General features: G+C 44.4%; 1 protein-coding gene and 1 long non-coding RNA gene across 2 annotated transcripts in view; both read right to left on the bottom strand.

Moving 5' to 3' along the window:
- LOC120542828 (lectin-like) overlaps positions 1-12,566 on the bottom strand; it is a 65,273-nt gene extending 52,707 nt beyond the window's left edge. The window contains exon 1 of the mRNA XM_039775511.1: positions 12,503-12,566. Within this exon, the coding sequence (XP_039631445.1) occupies positions 12,503-12,557 (55 nt within the window). The 5' untranslated portion in view covers positions 12,558-12,566. The remainder of the gene's footprint in view (positions 1-12,502) is intronic.
- Positions 1,136-1,603, bottom strand: LOC120542829. The gene is made up of 4 exons (XR_005636240.1): positions 1,543-1,603; positions 1,388-1,456; positions 1,255-1,317; positions 1,136-1,172 (listed from the first exon to the last, which is right to left on the bottom strand). It is a non-coding gene; the product is annotated as an uncharacterized LOC120542829 (long non-coding RNA).
- Positions 12,567-16,047: the final 3,481 nt, after the last annotated feature.

Raw genomic sequence — 16,047 nt, 5'->3', positions numbered from 1 at the left:
AAATTCATGCCATATTTTATTTAGTCCTATTTATATCTATAGATGATTCATCCTGCCAACACTATACTTCATGACTTTCTATTTCAGGGTTTCCAATGTAATTGGGTGCATTGGCCCCATTCCATAAAGCTCCTTCATGAATGGGAGACTATAGGAAATCTATTCATAGTATCAATGTGCAGGTAAGAACTGGATTTTGTGTCCTTAATTTTTGCCTTGTTAAAATCAGTAAACTCATTACAGTTTTCCACTTTTCAACCACAGGTAATATGTGAGGCAACCCACATTATTACTAATGTTGAGCAAAATGGCAGGATCTGTGCACGATGCCAGAATTTTCCCGAGTCATCATTATGCCAGACATTTCACGGGTATGTTTCGCTTTATGAAATATTGTTTTTTCCTTTGCACTATATTTGTGTTGTACACTTGAATCATTACAGGACAGTACAATGGTTCTTGCTGGGGGACAGAGGATACCCTTGTCTGCCCTGCTTAATGACACCCTACCCTGAACTGATCCTGGACCACAGACACGCTTAACCTGGCTCACGCCGAACACGGGCCAAGGTGGAGATGACCATAGGGATCCTCAAGTCTAGGTTTCAGTGTCTGCTGGGCTCCGGGTCAGTCCAGAGAGGGCATGCGACATCATAGTGGCTTGTGTTGTGCTTACAACATTGCCACTATAAGAAGGAGCCACCCTCCTTGTATTGAAGAAGATGGCCCAGAGGAACCCCTACAGATTTTTCCATACAACAGAGATGGAAGACTTTTGAGAGCAGGATTTCTCAGAATTACTTTTATTAAATTTGTCACTGGTCTCAGGTGTGGTTCATTTCTTTTCCTGAAAAACAATGAGAAATAAAATGTTTTTTATTAAATTGTTTATGTTTATTATCATATACTATTATATATTAATATATATATATATATATATATATATATATATATATATATATATATATACATAACACACATCACGTTTAACATGCAACAGATTAATAATCACACAAGTTCTCACCTTAAGCGATGCTCAGTAATTCTATTTCTAATGTTGCTTTTTATGGATAGCCTTTTCGCCTCCATTTGAAGCTGTATAAGGTCCATCTCCATGTCACTTTTTCTTATTTGTTTTGAAGATGGACCTTATACAGCTCCTTTGCTGGCAACTAGGAAGCCAAAAATAATTAAATGAATGAGATTCTGTCAGACAATAACATTAAAATATGGACAAATGCAATAAATTCTTACACTGCTTAGATCGTGCATTGAGGTTGAAGGACCGTCATCTGTGGGCAAATCCCCAGGTATGTACTGTGAAAGGACAATGACAGTTTATTACCTAATGTAAAAGGGGCATGCATTATAATGGTATGCATCATACCTCAGTGGATCCACCAGCATTGTCCACTTCTGTCACAGCAGATGTGGTCTCTTCATCGTCATCTTCAACCTATAGAGAAATATGCAAGTATACATTATCTGGCAAAAAAAAAATATCTAAAAGCAACTAAAGGTACCTGACAACAAAACACTTACAGCTGTGACAGACTGTGTCCTTTCTGTAGGGTCCAATAATACAATCCCTCTATCAGTATCTAGCGGAAAATACAACCCATAAAATTCTCAATATTATCAAAAGAAAAAACCAAAAATGCAGGAAAAAACATGTCACAGTAATACAACTTGAGGCACACAGTAGCCTACGGCATAATGCAGTTCCAATAAGAATCAGCCTGCATAAAACATGAAGCATGTTGAAGAAGCCTTTAAGTGACAGAGATAGTAAATTTATTAGAATGTAGTGAAAACAAATCCTTGGCTGGTAAACTTACATTTCCTGCTCACTTGTGGTGCATGGTAGTGTGTGACCAGTGCCTGGAATGCCAGCAACCACGGTGGCCTTAATGGAGGACAGGAGACAGCTCACCTCAGATAAAATTGGGGAGGTGGTGAGTGGACTACAGCAAATTAGGCAGGCACAAACTTTCTGTGGCTACATGACGGACAGGGGCATATACTACCGTCGTGTTTTGATGTAGTTCAGTGAGGCGTGTAATCAACTAATACCTTTTGCGAGTATGTTTCTATGTTTTCATTTTGACTTGCCTCAAAGTTCTTCTGCGTGACAGAGTTACACACATATTAGGCAAAGTATATAATCATTCACAGTCAATACACACGGTACATTGGCTTTAACACCAAAATGAATAGCAGGAAAAGTGGGTAAATTCGAAGTGATTGAATAGTGAAAAGGTGGAAAGGGTGTTTAAGTTATTTTACAGTATAATAAAAGGGGCGATGTAATTTTGCAATTTAATACACTCGCGCGGCTCTGTCCGTTATTTTTGCCATGGCACTCTCTTTCTTTTGGCGTGCAGCCGTATTACTTTTTTCATTATGATAGGCTTGAATTCTTCAAGCACGCCTGCATTAACACCTCCAACTCCACCTCTGTGAAACATGCCCATTTCATTTTTTTCTCCTTGATCTTCCCATTTGGACTCGTGAAATTAGCGATCCATTTAGCGTCTTTATGTATGCAGTTGCCGCAGCGCGTGTTAACTCTATGGGTAACAGTAGGAGTTGATTGAACTTGCATACTCCAGGTGTTTTGGAACCGACATACTCATGTGAAAATCTTGCAGGGTAAATATTAGAGGTTATGATTTACCAAATGATAAAGTTAACCAAGCTTTCTGGAATACCCCCAGGATGAATGCTAGATGTGTTGTTTTATTTAGAAACAGCCAATTAGTAAGAAGGTGGACATCTTTAGTGTCTCGTGGCTCCTCCTCCTCCTCATAGCAGGCATTTAATCCCAGCCACAGGCAGATGAATGCGTTTGCACAGTTGATGTCATTCCAGCCACCTTGAACTGAGAGAAAAGCACGAGAACAGAGGACAACACTGGAAAGGAGCAGCAACTCACAAGCTAAGCACTTTGAGATATAGAGGACTGGAGAGCGTAGCCCACCATGATACCTGAAATTTGGACCCAGGAGTCCAAGCGTGCTGTGTAGTGGAAGGGGACCTCGGAAGGAAATTTATAAGGCCCAGCGTGTTACACGTCACCAATGTCGTAGGAATTGGCGGCAAGGGGCCTCTTCAGCATTGTGGTGTCCGAAAAGACGCTGGGGACCCCCACAGGCTTCATGAAATGAGCAGCTGGATAGCTGAGTCTCCACATGCTGTGAAAACCGCATAAAACACCGCACAGATCGGCTCTCTAAGTGGGCCTGAGGGGTCTTAATCTGGAGGCTGGCCAAATGTGGAGACCAGCGTTGTGGGCACTCGCAGAGTGAGTCCAGCTCACCCAGTTTATAAATGAGCTCACGTGTGTTATGAAAGAGGTTTGTTGAATGGCGGCTTCAGCTTCGGTGCCAGCTGAACTGGGGGTCACCGCTGTTTCCTAATCCATTTAGTGCTGCAGAGCCACATCCCAGCTAGCACAGGGGCACAAAGGGAGGCAGGTGCAGAAACTGGGCGAGGCAGTCCATGCGCAGGGTATTAGACTGAGCTCTGTTTTATCAATAGCCGAGTTTGATTCAGCACGGCCTTTTCGTGATTCCGTTGCTTTCCATCATTCCCTGGGGTGGTTAGATGAACACCTTGTGAATGTGCTTAACTACTCTGTGAGGTGCCACCTGATTCTTCCTCAGGAACAGACGCAGGCATCGGGCACAATGGCAAGATAAAGGCGCACGGCGTCTTCCGCCTTTGCAGTAAGAATATAATTTGTCTTTGAAGGAAATCACGACCGCCGACGGTAATGGGAACAACAAACACGCGTGAAGCAATGGCAGCGATACAAGGCAGCACACCAGACATCTTCTGAATATGGAGGAGCGAACCTGGCTAAGAGTGCACTGCCGCCAAGTGAGGTCTGAGCAGACCCTCAGTCAGGAGCTAGTTCAGCTCCTCCAATACTACACAGTACTGGATGGCGTCAGCGTTCATTAGACTCGTGTGTTGTTAGCGTGTTGAGCCCGGTTGGCTGCGGCATTTGTGTCGTGAGGATGAATCACATGGACATGGGTAGGCTTAAGTGGAGTCGTGTAGAGATTGGTCCAGAAAAGCAGGTAACTGTGTAGCCTTGTCTGTGAATTGAACCCTGATTTTATATGTCCATGTTATGCCACCTTTATACGGTTTGACCTTTGCCCTGTTTGCCGTTTGGCTCCCTCTCTAGTGTACTCCATATGTCTTTGGTGCTGCCACTCCTTACTTCAATATGGTGAGGACATCGCCGTAACATCCTGTTATGCCAATATCATCCACCTCATTATCCTTTGTTTCCACAGTCACAGCTGATTCTGGACCCATTGGCACCGCGGCAGTTTACGTGTTTTACGTTGAATGCAGGAACACTGTAGCTTTCTAAAAGAAATCAAAAGGCATGACTCACGTCCACCTCTCTGGCTGACTACTTTTTTACTTTTTCCGATAGAATTCCAGCTGAATGTCTTTGGGATGAAACCACACAGAGCTGTATTCCAGGCTGCAGTCTGCCATGCCAGTACCCCGCAAAATGTAATTCAGCCATCAAGCGTTATCAGGCACAACGGCGCCCATCTACACATGGTGAGAAGCCACACCTGAAGCGTGGGCAGTCCATCAGAAGAGGCCACCAAATGCCACCCTGCCTACCACGCTGAAAGGGCAGAACTTTTAAAGACCTCATAAGTTGAGCTAGAGTTATAATTTATTCTTTATTTTTTATTGGTTGAGTGTTGATATTCAAAAGGCTGATGATTTCTCTCTTATGAATCTCACACTGAAACTCCATCTTCGTCTCGCTTTATTTAAGTTTTATTGTGGCTCATCCGCGTCTAACAAGCCCCTGGTAGCAGCCCTCCTGCTCTGCCAGTCTGAAGTGACACAGTGACAGTTAGATTTGTCTGATGTGCCCGGTGCTTCAGAGTGTGTTACGAGGGTCTTTAGAGACTGATCCCATATTTGCTTATACACACACATTGCTCCCTAATTGTATGCTGTGCTCAAGTAAACACAAAAAGGTACAAGTGACTGGGTGCCTCCACAGCACCCCAGTCAAGTGCAAGGTTACCCTGGTGTAGGCGTCCGTGCAGTGGCATTTGAATTGAAATGACAGCGGCCACCATTGCAGTGAGGTCATCTTCATCAGCCCTAAAACAAAGCATGGCTTACCTAGAAAGTTGGTGTATGTAAGCAGAGGTGCTCAGTGCCCACCGACATTGTTAGGTTCACCCAGTTCCAGTTTGTAAATCCACTGGGACCCATCTGTCAGAGCCATGATGAGGCCTGCAAAACACCAGCACTGCGGTAAGCAATGGGACCCTCCTGCATAGGACTGCACTCCTCTGCCATCTTAGAGCTTACAGCCCCCCAGGACCACAAAGATGAACAGAGCCGGGAGGGCAGCTTTTCACAGAGTTGGAGCCTCGAGCCATGAGGTGGGGCCAGAGGAGTCACTGCTCCTAATCAGACTGGTGATGAACTGGTTTATGCGCTGCATGGAGAGAGCGCCAGGTTTCCTCCAAGGCAAACTTTAGTAAAGCTGGGAGGGTGACAGAGAGGAAGGGTCCGCGTTAGACCAGCATAGCACACACACATCAGGAAGAACACAACAAAAACTGGGGCTGTCATGGCACCTGGCAGCCCATTTATTTTGGAGATTTTGTAAGACCCCTGGGGGCAGCAGCTCCCCTGCAAGATACTTGAGTGGATTTTATTGAAAACTTAGGCCATGCAGCTAAAAGAGTACTGTTGGTCTTGGCAGCCACTGGACAGTCCAACTGTGTCACTGCCTGTCCTTTGTCACATTAAAGTGGTGCCGCAACTTCAGACATGAGGTCTGCACAATTGTGAAGAGTTTCATATCCGTTGGGAATGAACAATAAGAAGTCCCTGTGAATGTCCATAGAAGTTGCTGGGACAGGCGTGCTTTATGGTGGGCACACATCTCCGCGTGCTATTGGGAGGTGGGTGCCTGGGTGTGATCAGTCTGTGGCGCACCGGACCCATGGGTCGGCCTTTCACGTCCAAGTCGGTGGGCTTCGGTTGTTGTGCTAATATGGGTTTACAGGCGTATGAGAACATCCCAAGGTATGCGTCCTGGTGAGCTGAATGACTTCCGGCCTGTTGCTCTGGCGTCATGTGATGAGACCATAGGCGGCTATGCTGGTACGATCTGCCGCGCACTTGACGATCTGCAGTTAAGCATACCAGGGAAGAAGGTGGGGCGGAGGATGCCATCATCTATATGCTACACTGATCCTTCTCCTACCTGAACAGAAGCAGTGGTGCTCTAGAATATTTCTGGACTTCTCTAGCACCTTCAACACCACATCCAACCTCTGCTCGCCATGGGAACAAGCTGACAGAGATGAGGTAGACTCACACGCGGTAAAAGCATCAAGTGGACTATCTTACAGACAGACCTCCAGTGTGTCGTCTGGGAGCGGCAGGTCTGACATTGTAATCCGGCACAGGGACGCGCAGGGGACTGGACTTTCTCGGTCAGTTCAGCCAACACCCATCAGACATCAGGATTACCACGTGCAAAAGTTCATTAGCCGACACTGCTATTGTAGGCCGCATCCAGGAGTGGGCAGGAGGAGGTATAGGAACCTAATCAAGGACTTTGTTAAAATGGTACGACTCAAACCACTACTACAGAACACAGCAAAACCAAAGAGGCTGGTGGTGAGATTTCTAGGAGGACAGGCCTCATGGACCTATGATCATCAGAGGTGACTGTGCAGAGGGTGCAGACCTATAAATACAGGAGTGCAGCTGGATGATAAGCGGACTGGGGACTGCCAATACTGATAGTCTGTGCAAGAGAGGACAGAGACAACTATACTTTCTGAGAAGTTTGGCATCCTTCAACATCTGCAATAAGATGCTGCAGATGTTCTACGAACGGTTGTGTTGAAGCGCCCTCTTCTCTGGTGGGTGTGCTGAGGGTGGTAGCATAAAGATGAAAAGATGCCTCCAGCCTGGACAAACTTGTTAGAAGGCAGGCTCCATGGAAACCGCGAGCTGGACAGTTTGACACATCCGTGGCAGAGCGGCAGGCGTGAGCAGACTCCTGTCAATCATGGAAGTCCACTGGGCAGGATCATCTCCAGACAGAGGAACGCTTCAGCCACAGACTGCTGTCACCATCCTGCTCCCACTGACAGACTGAGGAGACCCCACACTATGCTGACTCTTCAATTTCACCCGGGGAGTAAATGCTAACATTACTCAAAGTTATTATCTGCTTTTTTAGTTATTTTTTTTTTATTTTTCATTTTATTACTGGCCCAATTTAATATTGTTTTTTTTTTTTGTATCCAGTATACACTGCTGGATTATGTGGGCCTTCTTGGGATTAATAAAAGTATCTGTCTATCTACATCATCTGTCTATCTATCCATCTATCTATCTATCCTCTGTCTATCTATCTATCTGTATCTATCTATCTATCTATCTATCATCTCACAAGGCCTGTGTGTGTCACTGGTGTGTGTCACTGGTGTGTGTCATTAGTGTGTCACTGGTGTATGCTGGTGTGTCTCACTGGTGTGTATTACTAGCGTGCTTCTCACTCTTTGATATTTGCTGTTATTTTTTTAGCGGGTGTTAATATTATTAGTCAGCTGGAGCTCCTCACTCTTGAATACGCCACACAGAGTCAGCCCATCAGTAAAGCTGTCGGTGCCACAGGTCATTCCTGCCTGTCCTGACCTTGGTCTCTGTTGGCGGTCCTGGCAAGACACCATTTTACAGTAAAGTGTGTTCTTTAGAATTCAAAAAGGCAATTAGAAGGGACAACGGAAATTTCAGGGATCCTGAAGAAATGAAGACTTCAATCAGATTGAAATGTTAGGCTTTGAATTATAATCTTGTAGCCGTACAAAGGTTTAGAAGGTTGGCAACAATGGTGATACACCCTGAGTCGTGGTGCCCGCTAGCTCGTTATTACACACAGCAGTGACGTTTACAGGCTGCACACATGCGGGTGGCCCGTGTGGTGAACTGAATGTTTCCAGTAATTCTTGAAAACAACAGCTGAAAAAAAATAATGTGGTCAACTCCGCTGAATGTCCACCTCCCTCTGTGTTCAGGCCGTGGAGGACTCCGTTACTGAGCTGCGTAAACGTTTATGTTGACCACAGCATGATGCCGCTGCCAGCTTGTGTTGTACTCTGGTATTGATGTGCTTCTGCTTTGTGACCGGAGCGCCAGTGGCACATTGGGTACTCACATCATGAGTGGGGTGACTGACGTCCATGATGAGCAGAGGCCCTTCAGAGATTTGTGCCCATCTCTATCACCATCTTGGATACACGGCACCATCTGGCATCACCATGTAGTTAAATCGCTGCGGGGGGCTCACCTTAAAGTGTGACGTCATTTTCACCATGCAGCCCAACATGAACGTGTCGAGTATAAACCTGGCTGACAAAGAGCCTGGCAGAACAAGGAGTACGCAACAGTCAGCGTGGGCTCAGACGAGGAGCTTGTGTTTTACCAACACGCTGGAATTCTATGAGGAAACAAGAAAAGGATACGACCAGAGAGGAGCAGATGATGTGATTTATATCAGAAAGCATCTGATAAGATGCCACTTGAGAGGGTGGGCATCAAACTAAAAGAAGTGGCAGATCAGGGTGTGCTGTGAAGATGAGGGCAGAATTGGCTCCAGGCACGGGAAGCAGAGGGTGATCGGGCGATGAACCACAGGATTGGCCGATGTTATGAGTGGTGACCAGCAGGTGGCAGTGCTGGGGTGGCAGCTATTTTTGATATAAATAAATGATTTAGATAGGAATATAAGGAACAAGCTGGTGAAGTTGGCAGATGATACCAAGACAGGTGGACTGGCAGATCATCGAGAATCCACTGAATCATCACAGAAGGACTTGGACAGCAGACAGTTTGGGCAGACTTGTGGACAATGAAATTTAATGTCAGTAAATGTAAAGAATTACACGTAGGAAGTAAAAATGTAAGGTCTGAATACACAATGGGGGTCTGAAAATTGAGAGGGCACCTTAGGAGAAGGATTTAGGAGTCGTAGTGGACTCAAATGCCAGGCGGTGTTGAGAAGCCATGAAGAAGGCTCACAGACTGTCAGATTATATAGCGCCTTGACGTGTGGAGTACAAGTCACTGGAGGTTCTGCTCAGGCTTTATAACCCACTGGTGAGGCCTCATCTGGAGTCCTGGGTGCAGTTTGGGTCTCCATTAAGACATAACAGCACAAGAGAAGGTCCAGAGAGGAGCAACAAGACTGATTATGGGGGGCTACAAGGGGTGAGTGATGAAGATTAAAAGAGCTGAGCCGTAAGGAGATGAAGAGGAGACCTGACTGACTGAAGTGTTTAGAATGATGAAGAGCGTCAATGCAGTGGAGCGAGACGGTGACTTTAAAATGATGTCATCAAGAACACGAGGACACAGTTGAAAACACATCAAGGGTAAAAGTCACACAAACGTTATGACATCACACAGAGAGCCACAGACTCTTGAAATACGTGACCAAGTAGTGTGGTGGGCACAAGGACTATAGGGACCCCCACACCTTGACTTGATGTTATTTTGGTGGACTGGCGAGTTCTGATGGACTGAAGGTCTTGTCCTCGTCCACATTGATCTGACATTTTAACCTGCAAGTCTTCTCTGAGCTTCCCTGACCTCTCGTCTTTCCTCTTCACTCCTGGTGGCTCCATTCATGGCAGCCCCATTTCTTTGTGTCATTCCTTCTCATTTTTTGTTACGTCATCAAATTTCAATCAAAACATCAAAGTTTTTTTTGCGATTTTGGGGTATTTTTGTTTTTTTTTATTTTTTTATTGTGTTTTTGGCCCTAAATATGGACTTATCCAAATGCCCTGTCTTTGTGGGCACCTACTGCCCTCGATGTGCCATCCTGCCAATTGTCAGCTTTTTAACTAAACTGTGAGTGAGTGAGTCAGTCAGCTTTTCACTTTATGTACACTGTGTATATATTCAGACTTTAGTATTATTTGAATGTGAATTTGGGGTCTTTTTTGGGTTTGGGGTCCACTATCTGGTGCAGCCTTTCTGCTTTAAGGATCGTCTTCCCCGGGGGTCTGCTCTGCTCGTTGTTAACTGTCATTATTGGGATCAAACTAATGGAGCAAATCAGTAGGAGAGGACAGCAGTGAAGAAAAGCTAAGCACTTCACGCCAACACAAAAGCACCAAATGTCTCTGAAGTGTCAAATCCCACCGCTGGCTGCAGAATTAGGGGGGAGGCAGGCAGAGTGGCACAGCAGTTAAGACCTCAAACCCTGAGGCTGTGGGTTCAAATCCCACTACTGACCCTGTGTGACCTGAGCAGGTCACTTCACCTGCCTGTCCCTATAACCAAACAAATGCAACCAATCGTCTCTCAGATGTTGTCAGTCACCTTGTGACTAAATCAATATGTCAGCTGCTCAGTAAATGAGATCAATAAGAGAGAAATGAAGGAGACAAAACTGCACTGCAGCCAGCAGGGCCGGGACTGAGCGGAGATCCACTGGTGTTGTGTTCACGCTATGAACAGTCGCCTTATGAACGAGTTCTCAGGAACAGATACGGTTTGTGGAGCAGACAAAGTGCAGCCTGCAGCTACGGGCTTTACAGGTCGCCATCTTCTTCTGCTCACTTCATGTCTTCTGCTCCCTTTGTTTGTCTTGTTTGTGTGTAAATGTGAGTGTGTGAGTGAGGAGGGACAGAAATCTAAAAAGAGAAGGACAGAGAATGAGAAAGCAAAAGAAGGACGATCCATAATGCAGTGCAAAGAAAGTGACTGAGGGGTGAAGGTACAGCAGAATAACAAAAAAATCAAAGGTGCCAACTGGCTGAGGGGGGAAAAAACACACGCGTGCCATGAAGGAGATCAACACGGAGCACAGAAAAGTACTGGACTTGTTCACAAAGCACATATTAAGGCAGCAATGCCATTCTGTCACAACATTTCCAGTGTCACTTACAGCCCTCACGACGAGACATTACCTCAGCGTCAGTCCAGGTCTTCTGCATTGGGAAGTATTGGTAACAATCACTGAAGTAGCTCGTCCATCCAGGCTCACAGGAGTCAAGACTGTAGGACACATCTGAAAATCAGAGACCACCACTTAATGAAGGCCATTAGACTTTCTTAGAATTCTACACGCTTTTTGACCACAGGCCATTTTGTATGCTGATGGCACCCATTTCATCGACAGTGGACCACTGCTGGTCTCTCGAGAGCTCTGTTGATGGCACAGGAGTGACGTACTGTTTGTCTGATAAAGAAACATATGTAAGACGGACCTGTGTCCATATACTCGTCTGCTCCAACCCGGGCATCTCTGACTTCCTCCCCGAGAGCCGAGTCCAGGCCAAGCTACAGGCTGTCCACAGTCTCACAGGTCCACTTCTGCACTGTCCTTATGTGTGGCGGAGCTGATTTTAGTTTCCATCTACGTGAGAGGACAAGAAATGCCACGGCATGGACACAGTTGACCAAAGGTCTCCATGGAATGTCATCCTAAGCCTCTGAGATAGTGTTGGAGAAGGGCCCAGAGCTGCTCCTCCTCCAGTAGCACATTTCACCAGCTGCCTACACGTGGGAAACTCTGACCCTCATTTAGTGTCGTCAAGCTTTGTCTGATTTGTACTTTTATTTTGTTATTACTTTAGTTATTATGTTTTCTGTGGAGATGCATTATTTGTATGTGATAACTGCCTTGTCTCCTGTGAAGCTTAAGGGTGCAGGGCCACCTAATCGTGCAGCTGGCATACTGGCCTCACCCAGCAAGTGCTTACGCTGAAGTGACAGTTCAGATGGTAACTTTGGATTGTCTGTGTTTGGATTCCTGGGTCTCATTTGATGATTATGGGGTTTGGATTTCCTGGCTTGTGACCTTCACATTCATTTATAAGATACTGTGACTGGTTTGCTGGTTCTTGGATAGATAGAGAGAATAGAGAGGAAAGGCAGAATATGATAGATAGATAGATAGATAGATAGATAGATAGATAGATAGATAGATAGATAGATAGATAGATAGATAGATAGATAGATAGAAATGAAGGCACCATATAATAGATAGATAGATGAATAGATAGATAGATAGATAGATATAGATAGATAGATAGATAGATAGATAGATAGATAGATAGACTAGATAGATAGATAGATAGATAGATAGATAGATAGATAGATAGATAGATAGATAGATAGATAGATTGTACCTTATTTTACTTTACTGATTCCAATGAGAAGTTCCTTTCTCACTTGCCTTGTTTGTTAATTTCTCTTTTAATTCTTTTGTAGAATTTCTCTTCAAATCTAAAGATACTTTGTTTCGGTTTGAATTTTGGCTGACAGGACTGAGGCCTGCTCTACGTGTTAAGGTCAGAATGAAGTTCTCGTTTGGGTTTTTGTTTTTTTTTTCCCTCCATTTTGTGATATTTAGGTGCCCGGATCACAACATTTAGAGGCCTGCATTGTTGGATATCGAATGACTTACCTGTAACTGTGCTGATGATGAAAGTAGCCAGCAGTAAGCCGAGTGTTGCAGCCATTGTGCTCAGATTTCTATAAAAGAGAACACATAAGATGAGTCACTAAAGGTGCCAGAGCGTGTTTGAAGACCACACAGATGAAGCAGAGGAGACCCCTGAATACGTGAGGTGATGTGTGGCTCCTGTTTGTCTCTGATAAGCTGGTCACTCACTTTTACCTTTCTGGTGGGCCGCAGCCCCTCTGGGTGACGATTAAAGTTACTTTTTCATGCTGATTTCAGATTTGAGCTCAGAATTTTTCTGTCACCTTTAGTTTTTGAGTTTACTAACATTCAGTATATAAACTCTGATTAAGGTATACAGGTTTATGAAGTTAAATTTAAGATTAAGATGCTTTGTTGCTCCTTGTGAACTTTATACAACTTTCCACACTAAGTTCAGATTTATTAAACACACTTTGTTAAGGAAGTAGAAGTCCAAATGGCCTCAGAGTCACATGTGTTACAGTAACGAGGTCTGCAGTTGATTATTTCCAGACTCCATTTTGTTGTCCTGAACATGCGGAGGAAACACAGAAGGCGCAGATCAACACTCGCCAGCTGGCTTGGCTTGACAAGTGGACGTATGTGGTGAGTTTTTCAGCTTCTCCTCCGTGTCTGATGGCCTACAATGTGAAGTGCCAGTGCGGCAGGAGATTCTTTAACGTTTACAGAAGGCAAGTCGCTTTAGGACACAATGTCATGTGTCAAATGTATAACAGCAAGTTTGTGAAGACATCACTTGGACTTGAAAACCACTGAACTTATCCTTTAGGCGACGTCTTCATGAAGAATTGTCTGATTATTCGTTAAAGTCCTGAGTGTTGAGACCCGTTCATCTCTCTTTTATTTTTGACGTACGATTTTTGTTTTGTGTGTTGGTAATTCTGATCCTTTTGGCTCTGAGCCTCACATCAAGTGATCTTTTGGGGACAATGTGGCATTCTGGAACGTCAGGACATTTCCTGGTGGGCTGGTCGAGTTGCCATGTCAACCCTTTTAAATTCTCATAAATGAATGCACATACATTTAATAAGTCCTTGAACAGATGGCCTGTCCTAAATATTACAACACCGCTTCACGTGAAATCAAATCTAAACTGCACTTGACAATGGACAGCAGAGATAACAGAAAAGAGGAGCAGAGAGAGGAGATTAAGTAATAAAAGGAGGACAGAGCAGACAACAAAGACCCAGTCGATGTTTGTAATCCTGCTGTCCTCGTAGAAGCGGACTGGTGGCTCTGTGGCTAAGGATCTGCGCTGCTATCAGGATGGTGGCCATCCTACTCCATTGGGCCCTTGAAGGAGGACCTTCACCTGACTGGCACTCCAGAGGTGCCATACGAGGGCTGACCCTGCACTCTGACCTGCAAAGGTCACACAAAAAGACGACTTCCTCTTGGGGTTCAATACAGTGAAGCAAAAAATACACAGCAGCAGTTTGTAATCGCTCTCTGTGATTATTCTGCGTATTTCTTCAATGTTTTCATCAGTTTAGGGCTTCAGACTATGCAGAGCTCAGCTTTTTGAGTTTGTTTTAAATTATTTTCTGTCTCGGTGGGTCACCATTTTATTTTCCTGACAGGCAGGCCCTCTCTGAGGAATTTTATGAAGTGTCTGCAAAATGTTATGAGGACGCCTTTCCTGCTCATTAGCCATCGTGTTTTAATCCACTGTGCTTTTAAACATAAAGATAATAAAAGTGTAGAATGTGTGGCGCTGCATTGACTTTCTGTATTTGAGGCCTTATGTCTCTATTGCTGTGTATTCAGTCGGCTCAAGCAGCGCGCGATGCCCTTTAAATACTTTGATTCATAAACTCAACCTCAACATCAAAATGGCCGTCTTACCCCTCACGTTGATCTTCTCCCTCCCTTTACCACCCCTTTCTTCCAAGTATACTGCCATCTAATGAACGCAGCAGGAACACCACACCGATACTCCTTCCTTACATGACAAGAAGGTTTAGGTTCTTCATATGAGATCACGACAGAGAAAACTCAGATTTGTATTAGTACTACAGATTCTACAAAGCCTAGCAAAGTAAAACAAAGACTAAGTGTCTCCTTAAATACGCACTTTACTTGCCTTTTATTGGTGAAAAATCTCAACTGACTGCATCAGTCACAATCACCCAGCAAAGTCTGCTGCAGTCCTCAGCCTGGCCAAATCCACGAGACGTTCTTGAGACATTGAAGGCCTTCAGAACGTCTTAATCCCTTTGAGTTTACTAAGCGACCACCACAGACGCCACTCCAGCTGGCATTGTTAAACGTTCTTGTTAAGTTGACACAAACCTTTGCAAACGGGTCAGAGTATCGCCTGCGTTCTTATCAGATCGATATGTAAATTAAAAAGAGCAGCAACCTCAGTGCTTCCCCCTGCTGGACGCCACTTTTAACATCTGCCAATTCTGTGAAGTTTCTCCTCACCATAACCCACTCCTGCCAGTGTTTGAGCTCATTTTTTTACCCAGCTATGCACTGCGCCCTGAATCCCTCACTTCTTCTGGTTTTATCACCAACCTTTCATGGGTTACTTTATTAAAATCCTTCAGAAATTTAACATAAATAATTAACTTTGTCACCTCCCTGATCACATCCTATAGTCGCTTATATTACTGAAACACGATCTTCCTCATCTGAAGCCATGCCGACTGTCCCTAACACTTCCTTCATGTGTCGTTTAATAATCCCCTCCATTAATTTACCTGTGGTGTACGTTAAGCTCACTGGCTCGGCCCGTCTACCCTTCATGATATTCATCAGCCACTCGTCTTTAGGAATTACTCGAGTGTGCAGAGATTTTAAAAATATGCGTCAAGGGTTTCTATCTGCACTCGCTGGCCTCCTTAAGCCTGATCTTGTCCTGGCGGTTTGTTCGATTTCAGCCTCTTTAATTACAAGGCGGTTTGTTTCTCTACAGCTCTCTTCACTGAGTGCAGGCGCAGAGCGATGTGACAAATTCCCAGGTAGCCCGAGCAGCTCTTCTCTTTCTATAATTTCCAAATCTCTCAGTACCTCCTTAGTAGTCCCTGTTACTTCTGTGAGATTATCGACTTCTTCACACAAACTGTATAAACTTCAACAAAATGCAAGTTCAAATTATTTGCAATTTCATTGTTTTAAACATTTTATTAATTTTTTTAACATCTAATAACATTCCATACAAGCAAGTCAAGTTTAACAAAACTCGGTTCAAAGCAAATCAACCCTCACCCATGAGAAAGAGGGCTACGCCAGCAGAGTGAGACTTTAATAATAGTAAAAATATGTAAAAAAATCAAAAAATCAAAATGAATAGAATAAAATAGAGGGGAGAGACTCCGCTTCGTCAATTTAAATGCTTATTCTAGAATGTTATCGATGAGATCCTGCCAGGCTTTGAAAACGTTTTGTACCGATCCTATTTTAGATAATATCTGACCTCAGTGACCCGCTGGCTTGAAGGAGGTGAGTTAGGATCCTTCGAGTTGTGCGAGACGAGTTTGTGTGCCGATAGTGAAGTAAAG

The sequence above is a fragment of the Polypterus senegalus genome, chromosome 13, assembly GCF_016835505.1.
Source record: "Polypterus senegalus isolate Bchr_013 chromosome 13, ASM1683550v1, whole genome shotgun sequence".
Taxonomy (NCBI): domain Eukaryota; kingdom Metazoa; phylum Chordata; class Cladistia; order Polypteriformes; family Polypteridae; genus Polypterus; species Polypterus senegalus.
The sequence above is the reverse complement of the archived record's forward strand: the minus strand, read 5'-3'. Positions and strand labels throughout refer to the sequence as shown.